The sequence below is a fragment of the Budorcas taxicolor genome, chromosome 4 (genome assembly GCF_023091745.1).
Source record: "Budorcas taxicolor isolate Tak-1 chromosome 4, Takin1.1, whole genome shotgun sequence".
NCBI lineage: Eukaryota > Metazoa > Chordata > Mammalia > Artiodactyla > Bovidae > Budorcas > Budorcas taxicolor.
The window spans coordinates 68,056,475-68,068,168 of NC_068913.1; the positions used below are offsets into that span (position 1 = coordinate 68,056,475).

The window sequence follows — 11,694 nt, forward strand, 5'->3', positions numbered from 1 at the left end:
TTAGAAAAGAGTTTCAGCTGAATCCCTGCCCATGTGATAACCTGACAGAACAGGGGGTTTGGAATGAGACAAACCCAGGTGTACACAGCCGCTTATAAAACATCACTTACTAAATGCTAATTATTTCATATCCACTGTATCTCATAACAAAAGGTATTCAGTTTTATTTACTGAAACTGCCCCCTTCTAAGACTACTCATGGCAGTCAGCGAAAATCTACAGAATACAAGGTGAGGTGAGCTAAAAAATAAGTCTGTAGTTGGGGAAAAAAAGACAAAGGGAAAACAACAGAAGAATCATGTAAAAACCAGTGAGATCAGGACAGCAGTGCCAGGGAAACAAGCCTGGCACATGCCATGGATGGAACACAGATTGGCTGCCACTGCTCTGCAGAGGCCTATGCAAAGGAAGACAAGCAACCAGGGACCCGAGGCAGTGCCCACAGACAAAACAGGCCAACTCTTCAGAACTAACAGGAATGGGACTAGGGGCAGGAGCGCTGTAGTTGTTGTTCCGTCGCTAAGTCGTGTCCAACTCTTTGTGACCTCATGGACTGTAGCCCGCCTGGGATTCCCTAGGCAAGAATACCTGAGTGGGTTGCCATTTCTTTCTCCAGGGGCAGGAGGGTTACTCTTAGAAAATTAGAGAGGCCTATTCCAAAACCAGGGGAGGGCAGAGAGAGTATCTGACGGCTGGGCTAAAGCACCTGAAAGCAAGATCTGGGGTCTAGCCTTTGTACAAGGACAAACGGGAACTTGACCCAGAGTCCGGCACCACAGGGCATGGCCACAAGGCCTTTCACTTGGAAAATATCTTAAGCATGAGAAACCAAACACCCACTCTGGCCATAAAAAAACTATAGCAAGGGGTCAGGGAACCTGTGGTTCTGAACAATGTTAATTCCTTGGCAAATATACATCAGGGAACAGAATGTACTGAACTTCCAGTCTGGTCGTGAGAGCCAAGGCAGATCACAGACACGGACTGTTACAGTATTAGAAATGCCAAGGAAAGGCTTCACAAAGGAGGGGAAAGAGCTGGTTCTTCAGCGTTAGAGTGCATCTCAGTGACCTGTGCGGTGCTTACTCACTTCTGACTCTTCACGGCTCCATGGACTGTAGTCCACCAGGCTCCTACATCCATAGGATTCTTCCGGCAACAATACGGGAGTGGGTTGTCATGCCCTCCTCCAGGGGATCTTCCCGACCAAGGGATCGAACCCAGGTCTCCCCCTTTGCAGGCAGATTCTTTACCGTCTGAGCCACCAGGGAAGCCCTCTCAGTCACCTGGAGGCTTATCAAAACACCATCGCTGGATCCCAAACAGGAATTTCTGACACTGCATTTCTAACAAGTTCCAGGTGATGCTTATGTTGCTGGTTCTGGGACCACCGTTTGAGGATAGACCAGAACTGTGACTAACCTCATATTTGAGGATGGGCATTACATTACTTTGCTGACAAAGGTCCATCTAGTCAAAGCTATGGTTTTTCCAGTAGTCATGAATGGATGTGAGAGTTGGACCATAAAGAGGGCTGAACACTGAAGAACTGATGCTTTTGAACTGTGGTGTTGGAAAAGATGCTTGAGAGTGCCTTGGACTGTAAGGAGATCCAACCAGTTCATCCTAAAGGAAATCAGTCTTGAACATTCTTTGGAAGGACTGATGCTGAGGCTGAAACTCCAATACTTTGGCCACCTGATGCAAAGAACTGACTCGTTAAAAAAGACCCTGATGCTGGGAAAGGCAGGAGGAGAAGGGGACGACAGAGGCTGAGATGGTTGGTTGGCCTCACTGACTCGATAGACATGAGTCTAAGCAAGCTCTGGGAGACGGTGAAGGACAGGGAAGCCTAGTGTGCTGCAGTCCATGGTGTCGCGAAGAGTCAAACATGACTGAGCAACTAAACAACATTACATTAAAAGGGCTTCCCGGGTGGCTCAGGGGTAAAGAATCCACCTACAGTGGAGGAGACACAAGAAATGCAGGTTCAATCCCTGGGTCGGGAAGAGCCTATGGAGGAAGGTATGGCAAGCCACCCCAGTATTCTTGTCTGAAAAATCTCATGGACAGAGAAGCCTGGAGGGTTACAGTCCATGGGATCACAAAGAATTGGATACAACTAAAGCAACATAGCATGCAATCAATTACATTAAAAAAAAAATCTAAATGTCATGATCAACTAAAACCACTTCCAATTCTCAGGACAGCATGGTTTGCAGTGAAGCGGCCCCAACTTGTACCTGCCCTGAGCAAGCCTACTCTTTCCTATAGATTCCTGCCCATTTGGAGCTGAAAATCCCCAGTGAGAACTCTGATTTCAGCACATGTCATCTGTGGCCCTTATTTCTGTCTTTAAGTTGGGATGGAGTTTCTTATCAAAGCTCATCTGGTTTAAGACAATAAAACAATGTCAACTGCAAATGGGAAAATGAGCACCTTTCTGTTTTCTGTAGTAGAGATAAGAATATCTAGCTTATCCAAGAATGGAGGTAGATTATTAAAGTAATTCAAATGACAAATACCTTTTTGATCACAGTCTGTATGCTCCTACTGTTCTAACACTTGTGGGGATGGTGCTTGACTTCCTGGTGCTTAGGCAGAGTTGGGGATGGCAGGGAGCGAAGAACACACCCGCTGTCCTCCCAGGACTCAGCTATCTGTGTCAAAGGGCCATTGTGAAGCGCCTCAGTCTCACCACGTGGGTTTTCTGCTGCCAGCAGTTCTGGGGAGTCCATTTTAAGTTGGTACGGCTTAACCCAAAACTGACTGCTACCCACATAAGAGGTGAGGTAAGAGTGGCAAGCCATCTCATGACAGCCAGCATTATTTCTGAACATGTCTGACCATACCTCCAATCTGCTCTTGGTGTCAAACACTGATCTGGTTTATCAAGGAGGAAACTGAGACTCAGAAAGTTTAAACAACTTGTCTATGGTCACACATGAAGCAACGGGCAAAGCCAGGATATCAAGAGAGATGTCTTGCTTTCAACCTGAGCCTCAGCTCCTTCCTTTGCAAGTCAAAGAAAATAATAATACCCCCAGGGTGGACATGGGCTTCCCAGGTGGCACAGTGGTAAAGAATCCACCTGATAAAGCAGGAGCTGCAGGTTCCATCCCTGGGTTGGGAAGATCCCCTGGAAGAGGGCATGGGAACCCACTCCAGTATACTTGCCTGGAGAACTCCATGGACAGAGGAGCCTGGTAGGCTACAGTCCACAGGGTTGCAAAGAGTCAGACACGACTGAGCTACTAAGCACAACAGGGTGGATATAAAGATTTCAGATTTCAAGAGAGGGACCTCCCTGGCAGTCTTGTGGTTAAGACTTTGCCTTCCAATGCAGGGACATGTGGGTCTGACCCCCTGTAGGGGAACTAAGATCCTAAGATTCCACATGCCACATGGCCAAAACACCAAAACATAAAACAGAAGCAATATTGTAACAAATTCAATAAAGACTTTAAAAGTGGTCCACATAAAAAAAATCTAAAAGAAAAGGTTCCAAGAGATAAACTGCTTCTCATTTAGCAGAGGCCGATGAGTGCTTATGTCTTCTCCCCCTTACTTGAGTTTATATTAGCAAAAATTTACTCTCCTTGGGATTACCACTCCATGAATGATAAAGGACATATCTTTTTCCCTGATGTAATCTCTTTAGATGAATAATACATGGCCAACATAGGAAGCTTTACAGTTTACCACTACTGCTCATTTAACCTGCAAATAATGTAATATAGGTATGATTATCCCCATTAGACAGAAGAGGAAACTAAGGATAGGGTTTAAATTGAACAAGACAGGGCCTTCTCTTCACTATACCACCATGGAAACAAAATGATGCAACCTCATTCAAACAAGTTATATCTTCTTTCTCCAAAATAAAAAGGTTATTTAGTCACACAGTTAATAATAGAGACATGCCTAGAATGAAAATGGGGATTATATCTATATATATACATATAAAGTCACAGTCATAGGGACACATACAAAGTTAAATCACATAGTTCTTCTATAAATAAAACATTTTTCTTTAATACTATGACAACAGCTATCTTTGTTTTTGTATTGAGGAGCGATTAAACTATACATGTAGAACCAAACATGTTGTGAATGGTTGGCAGGACAATAAGGGAGTGCCCCCCACCCCCTCACCATCAGCAGCAGGGAGAGGCTGGGCAGTGGGCTTTGTTTCCAGAGAGCTCTTTTCTCCAGGACGAGGCGAGGAGGGAAAGCAGCTGGTGCTGCCATGCCCAGGAGCACGTGCCCCTCTGTCCGTCTGGCATGTTAGTGGCTGCCAACGCCCCATTCCTCAAGCCTGACCAAACCCTGGGGACCTTTCGAGCTGGCAGAGGATGGGCGTGCCACCTGTCTAAGCTCTCGGCACCCTCCCTGTGACACCCAAAGAGCCAGGCAGGGTAGCCGTGTCCCTGAACCCTCAGCACACACAGGGCACTGGCAGCATTTTATCCCAGACCTGAACTCCCCAGCCATCCATAGAGAGAGACTTGAATCAGCAGCAGTTTGCAAAGGGACCACATGGCCTGTAAAGCAAGCAGGGGAAGGAGTTCACAAGGGGCCCAGGAGCTGCCAAAGAGAGGAGAGACAAAAAGAAGTCCTTGTTCCTAGGCCCCAGCCTGATCCTGTCCAGGAGACCTTCTGCATGGTGGAAGGGACAGCCCTCTGGGCTTTGGCTCAAGTCCTGACTCTGTCACTTCTTACTGGCATAGTCCTGGCTGAGTCCTTAAAGTTACTAGCGTCGGTTTCCTCGCCTATAAAATAGTAATACCCACCTTACAGAATTTTTGTGAAGCTCAATAAGATGTAGCCCTTGAACTCAAGTCTGAATCGGGTCCCCTGTTGTCACCCCTGTAGTGCCAGGTATTCAGTTCACGGCTACCATCTATTAGCTGTAAGGAAGTTAGTAAACCTCACTTGGCTTCAGTTTTCTCATCTGTAAAGTGGAGATAATTATAGAGCGTGGCTTCTGAGATTACTAAGATTAAATGGGTTCATACATACAAAGTCTGATACATGGTAATTCACACTTAAGTGGTAGCTGTCTTTGAAGCTGTCACTCTTGAAATTTAACATGTCTTCTATACTGAGCTATTACTCATTCATTCATTCTTGCAAACATGGACTGAATATCTATCACATGTCTGGCATGTTCTGAGTGCTGCCATACAGGGATGAATAAGGTCTCATGAAGCTTAATAGGCTAGTGGGCGAGGCAGAATAGGCAGTGGCCTATCAAGTATTAGTGAGTGCTATGGTAAGAATAAAAGAGGGTGAAGTAAGGGAGTATGTGGTCAGGAAGGCTTCTCCCAGGCTGCAATGGTATAAAGAAAGGAGCTATGAAAGGATGTGGGGGAAGAGTGTTTTAGGGAGAGGGAACAGCAGATATAAAGGCCCTAAGGCAAGAATGAGCTTGGTTTCTCTAAAGACCAGAAAGGCCAGTGTGGCAGGAACACACTAAGCAAGGGGGAAGAATGGGCCAGGATGAGGTCAGAGAGGTGGCGGGAGGCAGATCGTGTAGGGGCTTGAACCCAGGAAAGCTCAGGTTTTATTGCAAAAGTGATGGGAAGTCAGTTTAGGAGAGGGAGGGAGTGGTAAGAACACAACCTGATGTTTTTATCGACATTTTAAATAGATCCAGAGGGACTGCTATGTGGAAACTCTGCCTGACATTGTTAATATCATCCCCACTTTAGGCGCTGTTCTCAAACAAATCCGCTAGGGAGATACTAATATCATCTCTATTTTACAGATGTGGAAGTTATGACAGAGAAGGGTTAAACAACTTCCTCTGAGGCACAAAGTTAGATGTGGGGAGCCGGGGTGAAAGCTTGAGTAGCCTGCCCCAGAGCCTGTGCCCCTAGGCATTATACCACACTGTTTCTCAGATGAAGAGAATGGTCCTATTCAAAGTAGCCCTGACCACGTACAGAGTGAGCCCTCAATAAATGTTAAATGAATGAATGCTATAAAAACACTTTGTAAACTGAGAAATGCTATGTAAATATTCTTATTGTTTACAAATCCTTCAGATTACAAGGATTCCATGCATCTCAAATTTCTTCTAATACTTAGCAGATTCTCCTGGGAAAAAGCAATGGACAGAGGTAGGACATTTTCTTCAGGTCTGAGTTTCTTCAACTAGAGGCAAACAGCATCTTGACAAACCTGGCCTGCAAATCTGAGGCAAGGTTTTGGGCTAAGAAAATTCCAGTGTTTGGCATCTTGTTTATTATGGCCTCTAGAAACTGAGAAAGGCCCGGTCTGCCCAATGAATTACTCCCCACACCCCGCCCCCACTTTCTTTCTTTCCTATTTATTTCATTTAATTGTCAGTGAATGAATACTTTCAAAAGAAATACTTTCAAGTATTTAACTCATACAGGTGGAGATTTAAAATGTAACATGGGTGGCCTTGAAAAAGGCCTGATAGACTCCATGTTTCTGAATGATGGTTTGCTAAACATATTCAAATCAAGAGAACAGCCTTGCTTTTCTTCACCCACTTATTCTCTTTGGATATGTCTCCTGCAGTGACAGCAGGATGGCTGTGTGGAACCATGAGTTCCGGAACCATGAGTGATTCCTGCCCCATTTCACACAGTAAGGAGGGGAAAGGCCACTAGCAGACCAAGGAAGCCCAGGGGTGGAAGGGACTCCTAGTCAAACCCCAACACTGCAATTACTTGGATCCTGGTGCCATTTCCACTACATCCCTGGTGCTTATTCATACTTTTACTATGGAGTAAATAGATCAGCCCTGAGATTTCTTTGGAAGGAATGATGCTAAAGCTGAAACTCCAGTACTTTGGCCACCTCATGAGAAGAGTTGACTCATTGGAAAAGACTCTGATGCTGGGAGGGATTGGGGGCAGGAGGAGAAGGGGACGACCGAGGATGAGATGGCTGGATGGCATCACAGACTAGATGGACGTGAGTCTGAGTGAACTCCAGGAGTTGGTGATGGACAGGGAGGCCTGGCATGCTGCAATTCATGGGGTTGCAAAGAGTCAGACACGACTGAGCGACTGAACTGAACTGAACTGAAATCTCTTTTTAATGATCTTCCACATTGACAAACAACACTTACTTATTTTAACTACAGTTAATAGTGTTCTTACATACATTTATATTTTACTTGCACTTCACAAATACCTATGATGGAGGCATTCTGATTAACCTAATTTTACAGGTGAGACATTGAGGCTCTTAAAGAGATAAGTTCTAAGCTCTGGGGAACCCCAGATCTCTGACCCAAATTTGTGGGGCCCTTGCTGTGCAGTGGAGACTGTCAGGTGCATTATCTATTTGATCACCTGGGGATCGGTATTATACCCATTTTTCAGATGTGTACACTGAGCATTTTAAAACATTAAAATGCGTTTGACCAGAGTCACGCTGCCACAAGTCAAATTTGACTGTCTCTCAAGGCTATCCCTCTTCTAGAGGGTTAGGAGACTGGGGCCTGGTGAGTCTCTCACCTTTGTGGAGTGGAATGGAGGTGGTGGGAGGGGCATGCTTCATGTTAAGTCACATGGAAGACTTCATCTCTCTGGGGCCAAGAAAGACAATCACGCTAACTCCTTGTCGAACTTTCTGTGGTAGCTGGGGTGCAAGACAGCGTGAGCTTTGAACCAGCTTTGTCTCACCCCACCTGAAGAGCCAGCGCCAGGCCGCGCCTCTGCACTGCCCCACCTCCGTCCCCAGGGGCGGCAGCAGCGCCAGCTCCAGGCTCAGGCCGGCAACTCAGGCCGGTAACCTGAGCCCATAGCCGCCTCCATCTTACATGTAGGGACCATTATTTTTACCCCGTCCTTACAAATACTTCATGGAACGCCATCCTCACCCAGTCTCCACACCTCCCACCCCAACTCCCCGGCCCTCTACCTCCCCTTCCTTAACTGCCAGCGCCAAGATCCCAAGTGAGGGCAGGATACAAAGTCGAGAATTTGGACACCGCAGTTTCAGGGCCAAGTCCCTCCGAGCCCGGCGCGGGGCGGGAGGTGGGATGGGGAGGGGGAATTTCACCCCCATCTGGAAAAACCGAAAGGCTCTGGCAGGGCCAAGGCCGCCGCCTCAGCAGGAGAGAACCTTTTGGGCTCCACACAGCTCGTTGGAAGCTCATAGAGGAGCAATGGAAGCACAAGAGGAAAGGGGGCTAGGCGTGCCTCTGTGTGTGAGTGTGTGTGTGTGTGTGTTTGTGTGCGCACGCGCGTGTGCCTTTTTAAGATCCGGGGTGTAATTCCGCAAAGATGGTCCAGGAGATGGGGCATCGCTAGTGTGGACAGAGGCTTTGTGTCTTAATACCACCGAGAATAACATGGGGAGAGGGGTCGGGATGAGGGTTCTCTAGGGCGGGGAAAACTCGAGGAGTTGTGTCTGCGCATTGAGAGGGTAACGGGATTCCTCACCCGGACGGGACGCCTGGGTGGAGGAAGCTCCGGACTCCGGATCCTGCGGGAGTGAAGGGTCCGTGCGCCCCGGCCCGGACTGGCGCTAGGCGCAGACATCCTCGGAGATGCTCTAGCCGAGCACTGCGCTCGAGCCGCGGGGTCGCGTCCCGGAAACTGCCCTCCCTAGCCCAGCTTCCCGGATTCTAAGGATGCCCCTGCCTGCCTCCTACTGGCCTCACCCAGAGTGCTGACCCCAACGCGCCAAGCTCAGGGGCTCGCCGGGCGGAGCGCGGAGCGTTGGGGTGCCTGCAGGCGGTTACGCCCCCCCACCTCACGCCCCACAGCCTCCCCGGCGAGCGGGAGCTGGGGAGCCAGGGTAGTGGCCGCGCGTCCACACTCCCGCGCGCTGCGGCGGTCCCTCCCCCGAGCACTCACAAAATTGTCCCCGCAGCCGTTGTCCGGACACAACACGTAGAAGGAGACGCCGGGATCGGCGTAGAAATCCATCCTGCGCTCGGTCTCCTCGGTGGCGATGAGCTCGAAGGGCGTGTTGGAGCACCATTTCTCCGCAACGTCAGCCAGCTGCTGGAAATCCATCCTGGCCCGCCGCGCCCGCCGCTCCCTCAGCCTCCTCGCGCGCCGCCCGCCTCCCGCTCCCTCCGCCGCCCGCCCTCCTCTCCTCCGGCGCCCTCCTCCCGGACGGGCAGCGCGCGGCTCTGTGGCTCTCGGGCAGGCGGCGGGGCCGGGCGGCTCGGGCTCCCTCCGGTCCCGGGGCTCCTCCCGGCGGGGACTGTTTACATGCTGTGTGTAACCGGGTGGGCGGTGGCCAGGGACTGCGCGGCGCCGCGCCCGGCTCCTCCCCGCTCCGCCTCTCCGCCCGCCCCTTTTCGGGCAGCCCCGGAGGCTGGCGCGGCCCGGCCGGGCGAGGTTGACAGTGGGCGTGGACGGAGCACGGCTGGAGGCACCGTGCGCTCCGCGGACTTTCCTGTCTCCACCTGCCCCCTTTTTAAAAAACGAACCCGGAGCATCCCGGGGCCCTCAGGAACCTAGGGCCGCCCCGGTCCGTGACGTCATGAGGTCCAGCCAATCACCGGAGTCTGAGACCAACGCCGAGATCTGTGAGCCGGGTGACGTCACAGCGCGGGCCCGAAAACGGCAGCTCGCAGGTTACAGTGAAGCGGAGTTATCTGGATCGCGTTTATCTGGAGTTTGAAGGCCGGGAAAGCATTTTTCCCAATGAGACTGAAGTGTAGAGAAATTTACAGAACTGCAGATAACGTGTACCTTGTCTGAGGCTAGGAATGGAGCTGAGAAAACCAAAGGGAAACAGAGCTTTTTCAGAAATCACAGCTCTGTCATCTGAATGATGTAAAGAAATGTTTTCCATAAATATATTTACTAGACACTGAAATGAATGTCCGTTTGGAAAGGAAGATGAAAGTTTATGGATCTGGGTGTTTTGGTTTTTTTTGGCGTTAACATAAAGCTGAGTATTTCTAAAAATAAGCCTCATAAGTCTAGATTGAAGGCACGAGGAGAAGGGAACAGAAGACGAGATGGTTGGATGGGATCCCCGATTCAATGGACATGAGTTTGAGCAAGCTCCGGGAGATGGTAAAAGACAGGGAAGCCTGGTGTGCTGCAATGGGGTCGCAATGAGTCGGACACAACTGAGCGACTGAACAACGACAAATCTAGATTGAAGAGTAATCACCTTAAATTCATACTGTAAAACCGAAAATGACCAACTGCCAATTTAGGAGAGGAGAAAGTACATTTTAAAACAAGGTCCAACCATTGCACCTGTTGAATGTTCAGTAGCTGCCGCGACCAGACAGACATTGCTGGATTGCAGAAAATGCATTGGATAGAGCCCTGGCCCACAGGAAGTGATTAACTACTAGCAGAGACAGGCCAAATAGCATTCATTCCATAATACAAACATTCAGTCAGCTTTTGTCTTTAAAGCTGGTCTTCTGAAGCAAGCACCATGCTACTTCTAGGGATATAAATGTGGTGGTGTTGTTCAGTCGCTAGTGTCTGACTCTTTGTGACCCCATGGACTGCAGCATGTCAGGCTTCCCTGGCCTGCACTATCTCCAGGAGTTTGCTCAAACTCATGTCCATTGATTCAGTGATGCCATCCAACCATCTCATCCTCTATCACCCTCATCCTCCTGCCCTCAATCTTTCCCAGCATCAGGGTCTTTTCTAATAAGTCAGCTCTTCACATCAGGTGGCAAACGTATGGGAGTTTCAGCTTCAGCATCAGTCCTTCCAATGAATATTCAGGGTTGAGTTTCTTTAGGATTAATTGGTTTGATCTCCTTGCTGTCCAAGGGACTCTCAAAAGTCTTCCCCAGCACCACAGTTTGAAATCATCAATTCTTTCACACTCAGCTTTCTTTTTGGTCCAACTCTTGCATCCATACATGACTACTGGAAAAACCATAGCTTTAACTATATAGACCTTTGTTGGAAAAGTGATGTCTCTGCTTTTTAATATGCTGTCTAAGTATGTCATAGCTCATTTTCCAAGGAACAAGCATCTTTGAATTTCATGGCTGCAGTCACCATCTGCAGTGATTTTGGAGCCCAAGAAAATAAAATCTGCCACTGTTTCCATTGTTTCCCCATCTATCTGCCATGAAGTGATGGGACCAGATGCTACGTTCTTAGTTTTTTTAATATAAATAATATGTAATTCCACTCTCAAAGAGCTGGCAGACTAGGCAAGGGAAGCTCATGACACCTTGAACCCACTGAAAACACCCTTTACTCGACAGAATTGATTTGATTCTGGAAAGTTGTTTATCTTGCCATTTCTGGGATAGGAATTCTTTTCCCCTTGACTTCCCTTAATGAAATCAAAGCTGCATTCCCAGAGTGAAAGTAGAAAGTCCAGTTAATCTTTTGATAGAGGAAGAGGTCATGATAGAGATCACCCTAAAGGCTACCTGGGCATTGCATCTTATTTGATCTTTTTCCTGATGGGAGTTGTCCTTACCTGAAAATTAATGCTTATATGTAGCAATTTCATGACTTCAGTAATTTCTCAATCCCTTTAAAACAACTCAGTTCAGTGAACACTCATGGAGCATCTCTTGAGTACCAGACAAAGATGCACAAGACCCAGATTTTGCCATCAAGGAGTTTACAGACTGTGAACTAGGAAGGGTTCTAAGATGACCTTCAAGATTCCTTGTAAACCAAGATTCCTGCTCTACATAGATGTTCTCCCAGTTATTCAAACAAACATGAATCTAAGTACTGCTGTGAGGGC

At 48.2% G+C, this 11,694-nt stretch overlaps 1 protein-coding gene across 1 annotated transcript in view; it reads right to left on the reverse strand.

Annotated features, from left to right (window-relative positions):
• Window positions 1-9,183, reverse strand: part of MTURN (maturin, neural progenitor differentiation regulator homolog) — a 34,778-nt gene extending 25,595 nt beyond the window's left edge. Inside the window, exon 1 of the mRNA XM_052638740.1 lies at window positions 8,847-9,183. Within this exon, the coding sequence (XP_052494700.1) occupies window positions 8,847-9,008 (162 nt within the window). The 5' untranslated portion in view covers window positions 9,009-9,183. The remainder of the gene's footprint in view (window positions 1-8,846) is intronic.
• Between the last annotated feature and the right edge of the window lie 2,511 nt (window positions 9,184-11,694).